The sequence below is a fragment of the Ambystoma mexicanum genome, chromosome 2q (genome assembly GCF_040938575.1).
Source record: "Ambystoma mexicanum isolate Mex_15411 chromosome 2q, UKY_AmexF1_1, whole genome shotgun sequence".
Classification (NCBI taxonomy): Eukaryota; Metazoa; Chordata; class Amphibia; order Caudata; family Ambystomatidae; genus Ambystoma; species Ambystoma mexicanum.
This window is the reverse complement of record NC_090924.1, coordinates 791,940,223-791,959,203: the sequence shown is the minus strand read 5'-3', so window position 1 is coordinate 791,959,203 and position 18,981 is coordinate 791,940,223. Positions and strand designations below refer to the sequence as shown.

Here is an 18,981-nt window from a genome sequence, read left to right as displayed (position 1 = left end):
CTCTCTGACAACACCTGACAAGGTTTCTATACAAGTCCAATCCATGAAAGTGTCGTCCAAAGAGTCGCTCCCCTGCTCCTCCAGAACCATCAAGGACCATATTGACACCCTCGCTGCACCTTGGCCGATTTCTGTAATCACTTTTTCGCCACTGGAACGTTCCCCTCTCCCCTTAAGCACTCCCTTGTGCACCCACTCCTCAAGAAGCCGTCTGCCGATCCTACCTGTCCGGCAAACTATCGACCAATCTCGATCACACCTTTCCTGGGCAAACTTTTGGAAAAAAGCTCTCCATCTCCCAGCTTACTCACCACATTGAATATGTTGGTTGTCTCCATGACCATCAGCCTGGCTTCAGAGCTGCCAGAGGCACGGAAACTTCTCTCCTGAACACCTGTGAAGATCTGCTCTCTAACCTTGATTCCAGCATTTCTTCTGTCCTAATCCTCCTGGAACTTTCCTCTACTTTTGACACAGTCAACCACGCCATCCTGATCAATCGACTACGTGAGAACCTGGGCAACATGGATCAGGCCCTGGAGTGGCTGTTCTCCTTCCTCTTTGACTGCCCTTCCCAGGTGCAACTTGGTCCCTTTCTCTCTGCCTCCTCTCTCTCTACCTCTCACCCTGGGTTTTCAACCTCTACTTGGGCCCTTTGGCCCACCTTATCTATACTTTCTCCTCTAACTTTGTGTTATGCGGATGACACTCAGCTTTCCTTCAGGATCCTCATCTCTTGCTCATTCCTGACTGTCTATCCGTGATTCAGGATTGGTGCACCTCCAACGATATCTACCTTCCCTCTCTCACTCTGGCCGCCCACCTTGGGACCTCTTCCTTCGCCTTCCTACGAGGCAAAAAAAACTTTTGTCATCTTCGACTCCACTCTCTTTCTCTCCTCGCATCTCGGACGTCGCCAAGAAGTCCCACTACCTACCAGCTGCTCCTCCTCAAAGGGACGCTTCCGTTTCTCACTTTCCCCCAGAAGCTCACTGTCTCCAGAGCCTTGTTTCTCTCTGGGCTGGACTACTGTTACAGCCTCTTTTTCAAGCTACCTTCCTCTACTCTGTCCTCTGCTACTAATCCAGAACAGGACAGCGAGACTTATCCTTAGCCACAAGCCCATGGATCATAACTCTACAGCCCTGAAATCTCTTCACTGGCTCCCGGTGGTTTCAAGAATCAAGTTCAAGACACTTTGCATTGTCCACAAGGCTTTCCGGGGTTGGGCTCACACTACATCCAACGCTGTCTTCCAAAATACCTTTTTTCTGGAGCCCTTCCCCCAGCTACCTCCAACTCTCTTAGGGCTAGACGCTTCTTCAGGCAGAGAATGGGGGGTAGATCTCTCTACTCTGCAGATGCCTCCCTCTGGAATGGCCTCCCTGCCCTTCTCAAACGTTAGCGGACCACCTGATGTTCCAGAAGCAGCTCAAAACCTTCCTCTTCTCCTCTGCTTTCACTCTCTCCCTCCCCTGCTGACCTACCTGTCTGCTGTACCGACTGGTTGCTCGGCTACCCTCCGAGTCTCACTGAGTCCAGGCTCTTTCTTGATCAGTCACCCTTGCACTGCCTCCGGCCTACTTAGGGACTGTAACCCTACAGTCCCCTGTTCTCCTTGTCCTACCCAGAGCTGCACTGTCCTGGCTGCACTTACTCAGAGCATTACCGACCTGTTTTGCCCTCCCTTCTTCCTTGTACTACCCCCTCCCTTTCCCCTTGTATTTCTCATTCTCGCAGTTGCACGATTTGAATCACACAAGGCCTAGTAAGACCATTATCTTGTCCACCCTCTATCTTCACTCCATTACTTGTCGCGCCAAGAAACACTTGTATACAGGCGTGTTATAATAGACTTGCATCATATAATTTTATCAAAGATGCTAAAAAAAAACTATACAATGCTGCAGTGAGAAATGGCTAGACTGGCAGCACCCAAAAGCCAATCTAGCCAGGTAATTACACTTAGCAGGTCTGCTTTATCAGAAATGCACAGTTAAAAAAAAGTCATACCAAACTGAGGAATAACTAGATTGGCTGCACCAAAATACTTCTCTAGCCACTAATACCACATATCATGCCTGGACATGTATAACAATTATGATTTATCGCACAATCCCACCGCCCACACATCCTCTCTCCCTCCCATGCCCTACCCCAACCTCAAAAATCAAGTCCTTGGCCCAGAATTACCTTCACGTCCCTCTTCCTTGTCCCAGAGCTTACGTTTGAAGCTCCTTGCCTCATTGGTAAGTACTGGGATAAGGAAGAGTGGGATTAGGAGTATTGAAGATACAGGTAGCTAGGTCAGGCATTACCCCCATGTACCTCTACCTCATCCCAGTGCTTGTGTATGAGGCATACTGCCTCATACACAAGTACAGGGGCAAGGAAGAATAGGGCTAGGAGTATTGACGATTACCAATAAGTAATTAAGGCATTAAACACAAGTAGGGGCTTAACAATATTCAGTTAATTGGGCTGCAGCACTCGCCCCCAGACATTTTGGGCTATGTTGATTCAACGTGGCTGACCTTCAGAGCAGTTGCCGGACAGAACAGGACACTGATGTTAAATGGCACCTGGGTTTCGCTGTTAGCAAGGGGCCAGCAGTTACTAACGTAAAGCATTTCACTGTTAGTACCTGCATTCAAATGCCATATTTTTTAGGCAATTGAAATTGTGATGTGTGTTTAGTATACTTTCATGCCAGGAAAGTGATTGGAAGGGTAGAAAGGGAACAGGACCCGTTCATTCGCACAGCAGTTCATAAGTGGGTGCTTTCACATGTAAAGGAGAGAGTTAACTTCTTGTAACATTGAAGCTGCACTAGAATAGTCTCATTAAAATGTACAAAGAAGTTAGATTCCCCCACACAAATAAGTTTGTCTCCCCCACCACCCGTGAAGTTAGTGCCTCTACCAACATTCGAAGGATCAGCCCCCCCGAAATGTAGGTTTTGTTGCGCCCTTGAGCACAAGCACAAACACCCTTCACCATATACACGCATGCACACCCAGCCATCCTTACATTTAAGTGTGCACCCTTTCACTGTACACGCACACCCAGTCACCCATACATTTGTGTACACCCTTTCACCATACACTCGCACAAGCAGCCACCTCCACATTTAAGTGTACACCCTTTCACAATACACTCGCACACGTCATGGGGAGCCCTGTTACTTCAAAAAGAAATTGGGCCTCAGTATAAGTTTGCCGGTCCGGTAACAACGGTACCGGTAAGCTTGCCGGTACCGTTGTTACGGAACCAGCAAACTGAGTTCTGCTTGCGGGTGCCTTTGCGCCCTGGCGGGCGTACCGGCACCCGCGAGCAGATCATGCCGGATGCACCGTTGCCATTCTGTATGGTGCCGGTGCATCCAAGCTCTCCATTCACATTGAACCCTATGGGGATCAAATGGGAATGGGGAGCATTTTTTTCTAGTGCCCGTGAATGGGCAATTACCGGGTCCGGTAGGGCCGTAATGACCCGGTAATTGCACATTTGCGGCTGCCGGAAAAAAGCGCAAGTTTGGTGGCAGCCTGCCGGTTTTACTGGCAAGGCTAATGCCAAACTTGTAATGAGGCTGATTGTTTCTTTATGAAATCACTCTGACTTCATAAAGAAATGTATTTCTGTTAAGGACCGAACCATAACAGAAATCATTTCTTTATGAAGGCAGAGTGACTTCAAAAATAAATTATTTCTTTTTGAAGTCATAGGGCTCCCCCACCCCATTACATGGAGGCTTCCAGCGTGGGGTCTTCCATGTCATGGGGTAGGGGGAGCCCTCGGACTTCAAAAAGAAAGTTTCTTTTTGTAGTCACTCTGTCTTCATAAATACATTATTTCTGTTATAGAAATAATTTCTTTATGAAGGCAAAGTGAATTCAAAAAGAAATGTAAAAAAAATGAAAAAATGTTTCATTTGTTTTCCAAGTGGGGCCCTCTCCCAGGACATGTGCTAGCGGGGCCCCCTGCACCGCAGGGGATGCAGGGGGCCCTGTTATGCCAGTGGTTGGCATTCTATACAACTCTCCACCAGGCCAGAGTATAGAAAATCAGCCCCACCTAAGAGCACATTCCATGAAGGCGCTAGGAGCAACATTTGCTTTGTAAAGAGGTGTGCCCTTCGCAGACATGTGGTGCAGCTACTTGGGCATCCCTTCACTCCTTCTGTAAGCATTATTTGCTTGATTCAGTTTTCAAGGATGATGCCGCTGTAGGAAAATCCTTCCTTCAAACTATGCTAATTTAAAAAGAAAAGATAATTCCATACCGTCCACTTGGGATATTGTATGGGTTTGGGAATCTTCCAAAGATAAGGAATCTGTCGGGGGAATGTGCCCAGTGATGTTCTTTGTGGTTGGCACACACAATTCCTTCCACGGATTCCTCATCGGCCTCTCGCATTTCCCACTAATAGAACTATCCTCCTATGTACATTGACAAATGACCAAGCCAAATTCTGTTTTACGGCTTTGCCGGTCGTGCTGCCTCTGCACAAGACCGAACCAACGAGAGGAGGTGGTCATGGATGGAGCTGAATGTCGCTATGGTAATGGCTGAAGGTTTTAATGTACTAACTGCTTCGTCGTCTATGAAAGGAATTGTCCTCCTGAAAGAACATTACTGAAGGTAATTTATTCACCTTCCTTCTTCTCTCATTTTATACTGTTTTAGCAATCCTAACTTCCCCAAAAATGGCCAGGGATTGGTTGAGTTGTTTCCTAGTTGACCCTGGGGCAATAGATTGATCATGGCTCTGGTTCCATCTTCCTTTCTCGTATGAATGTAGTGTGGCTTACCATGATTGCAAGGGGAGTTGTGGAAGAGAGTTTGACTATTGTTGCAACCATATCTAGGTGAATATATCATCATGGCAGCCGTGGGGCTTCACGGTCTGGATCCCTCGTCTCGATGGTCGATTCCACTTCGTGCTACTTTGTCCATATGGTCTGATCTCCCTGCTGTCTCTAGCCTGTGGTGGGTGTAGTAAGTGAAATACTAATGGTTCGCAAGTTGCTACTGCATGCCACAGTGTGCGATCTGCGTGAACTGGCTCATGAGCTACCTGTTTGCCCCATTGCATAATGCCATAATTAAGGTTATATGTGTTACTATGGTCTGCAAACATCTGGCTTGCCCTCTGAACATGCTCACTTGCTCGCCACGTGTGGTCTTTTACCTGCATTGGTATTCTTTGATATGTTAGGCTTTCGGAGCGGAGAGAGGTTCTGGAGATCCACCCTATTTAACCTGCAGGTGTTGCTTCACATAGTGGGTGGCTGCCCCTACCTGAGAACCTCCTGGTCCATCCCAACTTGCCCTTCAAATGTAACACTGTCACATAGCATTTTAATACAAAGTTTGGATGAATTCAGATGTTATTGTATGTAATGCTTATTTTTTTACTCTATATTCCTTTTTACAGGACCCTACCTTCAAGCCATGCCAGATGAAAACTCATTTCTCCCTTCCATTCCCAGTGAATTATGTTGGTGAATGTATTCGAACTGTTCCATATTCAAACCCAGACTTTGCAAGGTAGGAAAATCTTGTTTGCCTAAGCTGCCCATAATGAAAATGGATTGCCTTGCCTGAAGCCTAATCACTCAGTGCACTTTGTTTTATGTGCTGTTCTCTTTCAGCCAGATTGCTTTAAGTTTGGTTGAACCTTTTTGACGATTACCTTTGGGGAAACAAATTTCCTGCCCTTTATCAGATAGATGAGAAGACTACTTTTAATAAGGGCCCTTGTCGGAGTGGATTTTTTTCAGGTGAATGCACTACCAGGGGCATCCCTGATATGCCTTTATGGTCTACACCAGGGTAAGTCTAAAGGAGTCACTTTGTGCGAGAAAATGCATACTAGGGTTAAGAGACAGCAGAGAGAGTGCCGTCTTTTAGCTTGGCTCTAAGTTTCATATGGAAGGTCATAACACTTTGGCGAAGGGCATCTAGTTGTATTCCTCCCCTGATCCCAGAATAGTCAAGATGAATGACTGCAGCCCTTCTTGTTTTAGGTCCCTTCTCCTAAAGTCCTTTAATGAGCATGTGCATAGATTGCGTGGGTTGCTCAGCGCTCCAGCTAAAATGGCCACGGCACAACACAATGTGAACGTGAGTGGCGAAGCATTAGGGGTACTGAAAGTTGGCACAAAGCGGGACCCTGCGAGCTGTTGTGCGGATGATGATTGGGATCAGTGGCTGCAAAATTGGAGAGCGGTTGAATGTGAGGGGAGTAGAGGCCTCCTAGAGATCTGGTGCAACGGTATCGTGGCTGATGAGACCTGAAGTGGGGGAGCGATCTTGATTCAGCTCTACTGGGACAACAGTGATTTGTGATGTGTGGGTGAAGGAGTGTGGATGCTTTCTTTGTTTTATCCATATCCCACAATCACGGATGCGCTGACCTGTGTACCCATCTTGCCTCACCCAGTGTTAGTGCCTCTGCGCTGATGGTTGTGACGTTTGGCGAGATTCCTGAAGATGGTCTTAGATCCTGGGAGACTGCCTCCCATTCCTTTTGTAAATACTGCAATGCCTGGGAAAGCAGGCCTGCACAGCAAATAGACCAAGATGGACAAATATGTAGAAAATGCGCTGTTACAGAAGAGACCCCCTTCGCTTGTGAATCCAGGCTTGCTGGAGTCTCACCTGAAGGGAACAGATCGACAGGATAGTCAGGATGGAGTGATAGTGGAGACGATTGCAGCTCTGAGAACATCCCTGGAGCCCAAAATGGGGTAAGTGAGGACAGATGTGTCCCTTCTGCGCTAGGACCTGTGCAATCTTTTGGATAAAGTGAACAACCAGGAGCATTGCTGAAGGGTCTGGGCACCTACTTTGTTGCAGAAACAGGTGAAGGAACTCCAGGAACACACCACAGAACTGGAAAGCAGAGTTGAAGACGCAGAAAGTAAGGAGCAAAGAAATAACATCTGCATAGAGTCTGCCGGAAGGCGAGGAAGGTGAGGTTCTCCAGCATGGGGTCTGGCATGGATTCACATGCTCATGAATATTCCCCATCGTCAGGCTGGGAATCCTCGGTAAAGAAAAAATCAGTATCAGTTTCGTTTCTGATCTGTCTTTCGTAGTAGTAACCAATCACCGATCTCTGTGTCATACTGACCACAGCCAATGACTGCCATCTCCCTAAGCCCCGCCTCTGGCAGCCATCTTCAGATTTTTACCGCACGTTCAAGTGTTGGGAGTCCTCGTGCTTAGTTCTCGAGCTTTTACTGCGTGTTTCGCACTTTTTCAGGTGAATTTTCACTTTTTTTCGGTTAATCGAGCCTCAAGCTCCACCGTTTCTACTCCCGTTAACGGGTACCCGTTGCGGGATTTTCCTACGCCCCTCAAGGGTGAAGATTTCGTCGCTCAACCTCTTGGAGGATTCCAGAAGATTCGCGGCCTACTTCGAGATGGCCCAGGATGCGAGTTCGTCACCCGGACCCAAGCTGTTTCGCAGCTGCCCTGGATGCGGGCTGCAGAATGTGTTTAAGAGGACGAACATTTGCGATGCCTCTACTGTATTCATAGGGACAAGACTCATGTAGAGAAGGACTGCCAGTTCTGCAAGAACTTGTCGGAGCGGACCATGAGGGACCGTCGATCTCGTCTCGCCAGCTCGTTGGAGAAGGGCTCGCCGGGTGAGAAGAAGAAGAAGAAAGGGTCCGAGCGGGCTTCTAAGTCCTGTGCGGGCGCCCCGGCGATGGGGGCCCAACACCAGGCCAAGCGTCGTGAGTCTGCTGGCTCCGGGAGCGCCGAAAGTTCGGGCTCTTCGGTCGCCAGGCGGGGCGCACCTTACCCGGCACCGTCAACCACGAGCCACCGCTCTGGTTCGGGGAAGAGGAAGTCCGAGACCCCGGGTAAGCTTCGGGATGAGCCCCGTCCGATCTCGGGGAGAGGGGTAGCGAGGTGTCGCCCCTCGTCCTAAGGAGAAGGCCCAGGACGCACCTAAGGTGGTGAAGGCCCCTACCCAGCAGGCAAAGGCCTCTATCGAGGTGATTGCGGCGACTCTGGCCAAGCCGGCAGAGACCCCGCCAGCGGAGACTGCCTCCGGGACTAGAGTTTACCTGCCGCTAGGAAGGGAATCCTCTTTTCAGCCCATCATCATGGCCCCCATGATGGAACAGGGGGGGGGGCACGGTACCCTCCTCGCGCTCGGAGTCAGCCTCGGAGGGGGAACTGACCGAGGTCGCGAGGAATCTCGAAGTACAATTCGAGAAGGTTCGGTCCCGCAAGGAAGATCCTCGGGAGATAAGTGGAAGGCGACGGTGGCGAGGAAGAGCAGCCTTCCCTTCCGGCGCAGCTGGAACCTAGGCCTCAGGATAGCTCGGCGGCCATTTTGTTTGCGATCCAGTCCTTATGCTCTGAGATAAGGACGAGATTACCACGGCCCAGGCCGGAGGACCCGCAACCTGGCCCGTCGGGAAGTCCTCAGAACAAACGACGGAGGACTCAACCCTCTCCTCCGCTCGCCCCCGTAAGGCCTGCAGTTCCCTCCTCATCCTCCCACGAGTCGGGAGATGAGGGTGCGGTGGGCTCGACGACGGGTTCTGAGGGCGACGCCGACGGAACGGGTCTCCCGTCGCACGGGCATCTCCGCCCGACGAGATTGGCTCATTCCACGCCATGATCGCCTGGGCGTCCGAATTGTTCCAGCTCTGCCCGGAGGAGCAGAAAAAGGAAGGTTTCCTCTATCAGCGCCGGGAGGCCAAGAGGAAGACTGTCATTGCGGTGCCTCTAATCGATGACATCTGGGAGGAGGGCCTGTCGGTACTCAAGAACCCCTCCACGGCACCAGCCAAACGGGACCGGTACGAGAAGAAGTACCGGGTCCCCGAGACCGCTCCCCTGTGCCTCAGGGCCCAACCAACGCCAGAATCGGTCGTCTCGGCGGCGGCGAAGAAGAAAGCGGCGGGGTCAGGAGCCTCAACGTCGAATTCCCCTCCGGACGGCGAGGGAAAGAAGTTGGACGCCATGGGGCGACGGGTCATTTCGGCGGCGGCGACGACGATCAAAGAGGCCAACGCCCTGGCGACCGTGGCCCGTTACGACAGGGAGCTCTGGTTTAAGCTGGCCCCCTTATTGGACTTCCTACCGGACGACAAGAGGTCCGAGGCCCTGGAAATACTTCAAGAAGGCGAGGTGGCGTCGGACCATGCCATAACGGTGGCAACCGATATTGCCGATACCGGGTTCCGCCAGCTGGGCAACGGAGTTTGCCTACGACGACGGGGTTGGCTTCGGGCGACCGACTTCCGTCAGGACGTCCAGACCAGGGTGTTTGGACATGCCGTTCGACGGCAGCAACTTGTTCGGGAAGGCGGTGGACGAATCCCTCCAAGCCATAAAGACGGACACGGAGACGGCCCGCGCCCTAGGAGCCCTTCAGCAACGATGGCCCTTTCGGAAGCTCCGGAGGCAGACAGGGGGCCTCCAAGGGATCCAGCGGTGGCTCGTCCTACCGCCAGGCGGCACGCTCCTCGTCTCAGGAGGCCTACAGGGGTCGCGGCAAGCAGGGAGCGCCTCGCCGCCGTCGGCAAGGTGGCCAGGGCGGCAAGGCCACCACCTCCAAGCAGGACTGAACCGGCCGTGGCCTCGGGCCCCCACCGAAGTACCCCGGTGGGAGGCCGGCTGACGAAGTTCGTCGGCATGTGGAAGTCCATCTCCACCGATCATTGGGTGCTGGATACCCTGGCAAGAGGACACTCTATCGAATTCCTGAAGAAGTGCCCTCACATTCCACCTGTGGCCAGGAAGGAAAATCACATCCCGCAACTGCTGTTGGAAGTACAGGCGATGCTCAGGAAAGGCGCCATCGAGCCCGTCCCGAAGAGGCTCCGGGGCTCCGTGGTGTACTCAAGGTACTTCTTCATCAGGAAGAAGACGGACGGCTGGCGCCCCATCCTGGACCTTCGTTGTTTGAACAAATACATCAGGTCACAAAAGTTCAGGATGGTCACCCTCCAGCACGTGCTGGGACAGCTGGAGGAAGGCGACTTCCTATCATCGCTGGACCTGGAGGATGCATACTTCCACGTTCCCATCCTCAGAAGTCACCAAAAGTTCCTCAGGTTCGTCGTCCAGGGACGCCACTACCAATTCAGAGCACTGCCGTTCGGATTGAAGTCGGCCCCCAGGGTCTTTACCAAGTGCCTAGCACCTGTGGCGGCGCGGCTGCGCCTGCAGGGGATTCACGTCTACCCCTACCTGGACGACTGGCTCATCCGCTCAAGGACGAGGGAACTCGCCGTCGAACACACTGCGAGGACCGTCCAGCTACTCACAGACCTGGGATTCGCCATAAATTACCCAAAGTCCCACCTGGTGCCGTCGCAGGTGGCCCTGTTTCTGGGAGCAAAGCTCGATACAGTGAGGAGCCTGGCGGCACCGTCGGAAGAACGGACAAAGAACATTCTGGGCAAAGTGCAGCGCCTGCTAGCCACGGACGTGGCCAGCGTGAGGTCCATCAAGTCCCTCCTGGGGATGATGTCCTCTTGCATCTACCTGGTGTGCCTATGCAGACTACGGATGCGCCCTCTTCAAGAATTTCTCGACGCCCGTTGGACGCAGGCGACGGGCACCTTCGAAGACAGGGTCCCCCTCAACGAGGTGTTCCGGCGGGCGATTCAGTGGTGGGGCGTTCGAGCGCACCTCACGGCGGGAAAGGACTTTCAGACGCTGGCGTACCAGGAGACGGTGACGACGGACGCTTCCCTGGAAGGTTGGGGCACCCACACCGGAGATCTCCACGCAAGAGGCCTCTGGCTCCCAGAGGAGAAGCTCCTGCACATCAACATCCTGGAACTCCGAGCCGTGTTCTGGGCTCTCAAATCGTTCCTCCCGTCGCTCAAGGGCAAGGTGGTGCGGATCTTCACGGACAACACCACGACAATGTTTTACATAGAGAAGCAGGGAGGTACCAGATCCCCAGCCCTATCCAAAGAGGCACAGGATCTGTGGCACTGGGCGGTCGCCCAGGGGATGTTCCTGGTCCCCTTCCACCTGGCAGGAGAAAGAAACACCATCGCTGACTCGCTCAGCAGGGAGCTGCGCGCGTGTCACGAGTGGGAGCTGCGCCAGGATCAGGTGGATCAACTCTTCCGACGATGGGGCAAACCCCAAATCGACCTGTTCGCAACAGCGACGAACTCGAAGTGCCAGAGGTTCGCCAGCAGGTTTCCCAAGCCGAGAAGCATGGGCGATGCGTTCTCGTTCCCCTGGGACGGCCTATACCTGTATGCGTTCCCTCCGTTGCCGTTGCTGCTTCGACTCATCAACCAGCTCAAGAGGTCCCAGTGCAGGATGATCCTTGTCGCACCGGCGTGGCCGAGGCAGATCTGGTTTTGCCAGACCTTCTGGACTTGTCAACGTCCCCATCCATCAAGCTGTCGGCGGACGCGGATCTTCTCTCCAGAGAAGGAGGCGCCATCTTCCACCACGACCCGGCGTCGCTGAACCTGCAGGCTTGGCTCCTGCAACGCTAGAGTTTGGAGGGTACGATATACCCGGCCGACTGCAGAGAAGTTCTTGCAAAGGCCAGGGCGTCCTCGACTCTCAAATGCTACGGTCACAAGTGGAAGAGGTTCTCTATCTGGTGCCGAGCACAGAAGATCAATCCCCTACGGATTACGGCCCCTCAGGTGCTGCCGTACCTGCTATCGCTGGCAAAGGCTGGGCTAGCCCATGCCTCCATAAAGATTCATCTGGCGCCGATCTCCAGATATACCAGAACCACAGGACGGACGTCCCTGTGGTCCCATCGACTGGTGAAAGAGTTTATGAAAGGACTGTTCCGGTCGTTCCCACCGGTGAAGGCCCCGGCGTGGGAACTTAACGTGGTGCTGACTAGGCTCATGGGGCCCCCATTCGAGCCGATGCACTCCGCACCAATGAAGTTTGTGTCGTGGAAGACTGCATTCCTGGTTGCCATTACCTCCGCACGACCAGTGGGAGAGATCCAGGCCCTATCCTGCAAAGCATCGTACTTGACTTTCCATGCCTCGAGGGTGGTGCTTAGGACGCACCCCTCCTTTATGCCCAAGGTGCCGTCGGACTTCCATCTTAACGAGCCCCTGGTGTTACCTGTTTTCTTCCCGTCTCCTTTGTCTCCGGCCGAGAGGACTTTGCACTCGCTGAATGTGGCTAGAGTGCTGAAGTTCTACGTGGACCGCACGAAGAGTTTTCGGAGGACATCACAGCTGTTTGTGAACTTTGGGTCTGTGAATCAAGGGAAGGCTCTCTCGAAGTGTTCTATTTCCAGATGGCTCTCCGGCTGCATCATGCACTGCCACCGGTTGGCTAACCGACCGCTGCCTGGCCGTCCGAGAGCCCATTCGACCAGAGCGATCGCTGCTACTACGGCGTTCCTATCTGGTGTGCCCCTGCTGGACATCTGCAGGGCTGCTACGTGGAGGTCGACGCACACCTTCACGAGATTCTACTACGTCGATCGGGATTCCAGGGAGGAGTCCAGGGTCGGCCAAGCAGTGCTGCGCAACCTGTTCGCTTAAGGTGAGCCTGGTGAGGAGGTAAGAGATGCTTAATGTTGAGTTGTTGTATTGCTTAATGTTGAGCCTTTGCCACCTCCCATGGTTGTGCATGTTTGTACTGCTATGTATTCTTATATTCATGAGCATGTGAATCCATGCCAGACCCCATGCTGGAGAAGGAACAAGTTACTTACCTGTAACTGTTGTTCTCCAGCATGGGTCTGGCATGGATTCACATGTGAACCCTCCCGCCTACCCCTCTGCGGCTCTTCACTTGGTCATACTGCCACTTCACGTGCTACCAAATCTGAAGATGGCTGCCAGAGGCGGGGCTTAGGGAGATGGCAGTCATTGGCTGTGGTCAGTATGACGCAGAGATCAGTGATTGTTTACTACTACGAAAGACAGATCAGAAACGAAACTGATACTGATTTTTTCTTTACCGAGGATTCCCAGCCTGACGACGGGGAATATTCATGAGCATGTGAATCCATGCCAGACCCATGCTGGAAAACAACAGTTAGAGGTAAGTAACTTGTTCCATACCACCAACTACCTTTTGCTGCAATCAGTAGTTCCTGATATTGTCAGAGTGCTTCCTGGTGGAGAGAGCGTAACATTCCTTGATGAGAAGAGCGCCCCTGGGGTGTCCCCCCACATGCGACTATAGCAAGGATCTTAAACTTAAAGGATAAGGAACTAATACTCAGGCATGCCCGTGATGGCAGGAATATCTGTGGTGGTGAGAGCAGATTACCAGTTTTTCTGGAGTCGAGTCAGACCATAGGGCTTTTGAGAGGGTCATGATCCTGCTGCGATGTGCACACATTTGTTGCATTGTTTTATTCCCTGCAAAACTGAAGGTCCTGCATAACAGCAAGGCCCTATTTTTTGACACACCTAGGAGTCTGGCATCAGCGACGTGTGGCACTCGCCCAGATGACGCAGAGGAGAGTATGAATGTGGAGTCCCAGAAAAAGGGTAAAAGAATTCGATTTTTGTGGGATGGCAGAACTGGACTGATTGCACAAAGAAAAAAGATGTCAAGGATGCAGGGGAAATACACACTGGACTTAGTGACCATGGATCTGCCCACCTGAAAAGTGGTCCTGGTAATCCCCCTGAAGGTGGACCCTCTGTGTGGAATCCATGCACATGTCAGACTTGAAAGGACAGACTGATGAGGCGTGAGTTCATATGCGCAGTGGCTGACATTTTAGACTTTGGATGCAACCATCAGAAGAATAATACAGTACTTTGCCTGGTGGCTGGTTCCCCGACTGGTTGGGTCCTCTACTCCCTGCTTGGTGTGCTGTTGGGCCCGAACCTTTTTCTTTGAGCCTGGGGCCTCTTGGATGGCTGCTAGCTGTTGAGAACATTGTAGCTTGGTTTTGGCTACACTAGTTCACTTATGGTTTTCGATATGGAGGGGGAATGGGGGTACAGAGGAAAGGCCATGGAGACCTGCTGATATATACAAAGATGGGAGTGGACCGTGCGCTTGCATCAAAGGCGGATTGACCTACAGCGTTATGGGTTGATTGGGATGGGCTGGTATCTCTGGCTGATTAGTTGTGATGGCGGGGTGGTTAAATATGTCATGGCATGTACTTGGCTTGAACTGGTATTTTAAGATGTAGCATCCAAGTGTACCTGGAAAGGCGGCATTGGTATTGCATTCCTACAGGAGACGCATCTTCTCATTGATAGACTTGCAGCTTTGATCAAAAATGGGGTGGGGGGCAGGGATATGGATTGTGTTAATCTGTGAATGCTAGGAGTCCCGATATGGATAGCAGGTGATGTCCCGCCCACGGTCAATACAGTTCACCAGGACAATGCTAGGAGATGCGTGGTTTTTCTGTGTTCCTTGGTGGGCAGGGAGATGTCTTATAAATACATAGGCACCCAATGTGAATGCAAGCAAGTTCTTCCCCGAGATCTTGATACGCTGTAGTATATATATCGACAGGCCATCTGGCTCTGGGGCAACAACGCCAACTGCATGCCGGACCTGGATCTTGATCGGTCTGTTACAACTAGTACTAGATCCAGAATGTTGCATTCATTGCAAGAAATGCTGGCTAGTTTTGGGCTTCTGGTTGTTTGGAGAGCGAGGAACCCAAATGGACATGATATTCTTTTTAGTGTGGGCTGCATGAGGTGTATACAAGAATACATTCTTCTTTATGATCAAAGAGATCATAACGTGTGGCGGTGTGGAATATGTTGAGAGGCCACTTTTGATACAGTCACCAGTACTGCTGAGGATTCAATTGTATGAACATGGTGCCGGTGTCCCACTATGGAGACTGAGAGCAGAAGGGCTGAGAGACGCTGCTCATAAGGGCAATGCTGGACATTAAAATAGAAGACAACTCTGAGATAAATGAGGGTATGGTGTCTAATGGGTGCCTTTAAGGTTGTGAAGGGGGATTTGTCTGTCGGTTACATGTCGTGTTCGGGCCTCTCTATCACTGGAGGACACTGAAAGATCCATAAAATTACAGGAGTGTGCGGAAAAGGGTCCTTTGGTGGAAGGTGAGCGAACTTGGTGCACCGAGAGTGAAATGTTTGGCGGGTTGGATGAAATTGGGAAAAAATGATTACAGCACACACGTGAGTAAATTACAGAGGGAGGGTGACAAGGCTGGTAGATTGTTTTCGTGGCTCATCTGAAATGAAGAGCAACATCTGGTGATTGCTTCAAACCGTAAAGGTTGGAAGGCCTGAGGGCCATACACAATGGGAAATAAATGAGGCTTTTGCAGAGTTGTATTTTAATCTGTAAACTGATAATACTGAAGGGTGTCTACGGGAAATGAAGGCAACACTCCAATTAATAGATATATCCACACTTAGCGTTGGACAGATAGCTGAACTATAGTCCCTCGTTCACCCTTTTAGAAACAGTGTGTTATTCGGGCACACTGCTGGGAAATGTCCAATAAATGGGTGTTTTTCAGCATCCTGCAAAGTCTGTGTTTTCCTATGGGATCCTATTTCCTGTTATCCATGTTGATCACTGACGTGAAAGTCCTTAGTGCCCTGTTAGCAACGCAATTACAAAAGGTAGTATTGCATCTGGTTCACCCCGACCAGGCGGGCTTCATGACTGGCAAGACTACGTCACACAATTTGAGATGCCTGCACCATGTTATTACACACACTCAATACACAGCTCTGAAGGCTGCAATAATCTCGCTTGATGCTGAGAAAGCATTCAAATCTGTCCAGGGGTTGGATGTGGGCTGTCCTGCATACATTTTGAGAAGGCCCCACAGTTACAGGATGGATTGAATTGCTTTACACCTCTGTTACAGTGTGTGTGAGGGCTGGGAAGAGGGTCTCAGAGAGTTGGGTAGTGGGGAAGGGAATGAGACCGGGATGCCCGTCATCACCTATCCTTTTTTTGCCAGCCTTGGATCCTTTTGCATGTTTGCTTCGTAGGGACACGCTGGCGACCGGGTTAACAGTTGACGGTGAGACAGATGTAGTCTTGTTGAATGCAGATGACATACTCTTGTATGTCTGGGATCTGGGTGAGAATGTGCCTTTGCTGTGGAGTTCCTTGACAATTGTGGTTTCGACTTGGATACGGATCAGTAAAAGTAAATCCTGCGTCTTCCCTTTGGCTTTTATGATCCAGCTCTGCACTTTTGAAATGCCCAGATTACTGTTGGTCTTTGAGTGGGATGCGTTTTTATCTCAGTATCAAAACACAGAGAGACTTCCAGGACACACTGTCTTAACACCTTGAAGGCTATTGAGGGCGTGGAGAGATCAGCGTTGTTCTGGAACAAACTGCCATTGTCTGTAATGGATAGGATTGTGTTGGCCAAGATGGTGGTCCTCCTGAGACTACTATATTCACTAATTGCCCGTATGAAATACCTAAAAGCACCTTTAGGAAATTAGTGTGATTAGAGTAACCTGTGGGCAAAGGGCCGTAGGCGTTTGGCAGCGACAACCCTACAAGAGCCATACCACTTTGGCGGTGGGGGCATTAAAAGTCACCAACTTTGAATCCCATTATTTGGTGGCCCAATTACAATTCGTAGCACAATGTCTATTGGATGACAAGGCACTAGAATGGAGATTGTTGGCTGTTACGGTCCTATAACACCAAGGCTATCCTACGGCTGTCCGCTATGGACGAAAGTTGGCCATATCTGATGCATCTCAACAGGAGCATATGGAGGTGGGTGGGCTGCGAGAATCCATAGTCCCTTAATTTCCCCCTGTGTTTGCACGCTTGTAACATGGGTAGGAAGTACCTTAGTGACTGCGAAGGGCTAGATTAGGGGGATATGTTTGAAGATGGGTGCCTTAGGCTATTCCCTGACATGTGCACCTCTATGGGACTAAGCAGGGGTTAATTCCTATTCTATGTAGGCATAACAGGCAGGGCATGTGAGCTGTGGAAAATGCTTTTGGAGGAACCTCCAACCCCTTTGTTGGAAGCTATGTACGCTCTAGGAGATGGAGGTAAACTAATATCCACGATTTAGCGCTTTACTGGACAATAGGGAGATGGAGATAAGGATGACTGGGAGAGGGACTTGGGCGTAATGTTTGAGGAAGAAGAGTGGCAACAAATCTGCACATACACGAAAGCAGTGTTGAGAAATGCCAGGCTGAGGCTCGTACAGTAAAATTTCTTGCAGAGGCCAAACTTGACCACAAGGAGAATGCACAAAATGAACCCAAAAAAACCTGACTTGTGCCCTAGATGCGGCACCGAAGGGGTCCAATATTTGCACATGATATGTCACGGCCCAATAATCTGACATTTCAGGGGGCGGGGGTGTATTGGCCAAGATTAATATGGGATCCTCTTAGGTAGCAGACTTCTCGCTGGTATTCCTACTGGGATAGTTTCCCCAAAGGAAACCGGTGAAACTAAACAAAATGGTTGATTTGGCCTTGGTGTTGGCCAAACGGAGAATAGCCATGTCATGGTTGTTTGCCTCTGGCCCTAGAATAACATATTGGATACCTGCCGTTATTAAATGGGCGAATGCAGAGTTAGCGGCAATGATTAGGATTGAAACCACTGTGACGATTCACAGGATCGTGTCACTTCTCCCCACAGGGGAGCCCTTCCCTGTGAGGCTAGGGAGGTGAGCCGGCTAAGCAAAATTCCCCCTAGGGGTGGCAGTAAGGAGGACCTCACAGGGAACGACTCCCCTCTTGGGGAGAAGGACTCCCATTTTGTGTTAGGAACTCCCTAAGCCCCTTTATGAGGAGCCACTAATACCATGAGATCTTCATAAGAACCACGCCAAACAAGTCACTGTTTGTTATTGCAACATCTCAAAAACTAACCAACAAAGGCGAGGATACTAAGAAGAGTGTGCAGGAAATAAATACTGGGACAAAGAAGAGAAGTGAAGAGAGACAAAGGATTACAGGTCTTTGCTAGGGAGGTCCTAGCACGTCACGATAAAATGGAAAAAAGAACCAATGCACAATGTTGGTGAACCCCAGGAATTTAAAACCTGGAGAAAGCAAGAAACCGGGAGAATCTGTGAGGTCCTTTGTCAAGAGGACGCTTGGCAACTGACAAGGGAAGGAGACATCTTGCAGGGAGCCAATCCGTGTATGCCTAAGGAAAGTCGGGTTGGTGGCATGACCCAAAGGAGGTGGACCGTCTGGTCCTCAAATGACGCTGAGGCTACAGTAGAATGTGCTTCGCGGAGCCGCACATTGAAACAGGAAGGAAGTAGAGACGTTAGAAGTGTTCGAGCTACGAGAGAGAGCCCGATCCCACAGGAAGAACCAGTGACGCCAACCCGACAGAACAAAGGTAACATGGTGGGAGACCTGGGAGGGGAACAGAGGAGGAAGAGTACAGCAGGACTCCTCATACTTGTCCCTGTCATTATGAATATCATAAAGCTAGTGAAGAATCCTTTGAAATACAATTAATTCCGCCCAGAAAGTGGTTCAAAAACCAAACCAAGGATAGAAAGTAAAAAAGGGACGAGGCAAGATTCCAAAGGAATGCGGGTGAAGACCCTTGCTTGGTAAAGCACGGAACTGTGTTTTAAGGAACAGGGGAGACCCAGCATTTGGACGAGCCCCTAGAAGAACTAAAGGAACTGGTTCATGTAATCAAAAGTAACTATTTGATGATAGAATATTGAGTATAGAGAAACCTGTCCAGGAGAAGGGAATACTTCTCATTGACCACTTTTCTTTTGATGTTTTGATTAGTGGTAGGGTCAGTATAAGATAGTTTTTTGGACAGAGTACGGTCTGTTGATTTGGACTACACTACTGCCGATTACCACCCTAGTTAGTTTTTGTTATGTAGGTCTAACCCTTTTTGTAGGGATAGATGGGCCTTTTTTCTTTTAGTTGAATAAAAATGTCACCATTTGGTCAGTTTCCTGACCTACCACACCACGTATGTTGATCTGAATCCAGAGAATAAGAATAGGACAGAATGGGGTACATTATTGAGAGGACT

At 50.6% G+C, this 18,981-nt stretch overlaps 1 protein-coding gene across 1 annotated transcript in view; it reads left to right on the top strand.

The window, feature by feature from the left end:
* Positions 1-18,981, top strand: part of PITRM1 (pitrilysin metallopeptidase 1) — a 1,609,076-nt gene that overhangs the window by 1,236,248 nt on the left and 353,847 nt on the right. The window contains exon 23 of the mRNA XM_069648021.1: positions 5,438-5,550. Within this exon, the coding sequence (XP_069504122.1) occupies positions 5,438-5,550 (113 nt within the window). The remainder of the gene's footprint in view (positions 1-5,437; positions 5,551-18,981) is intronic.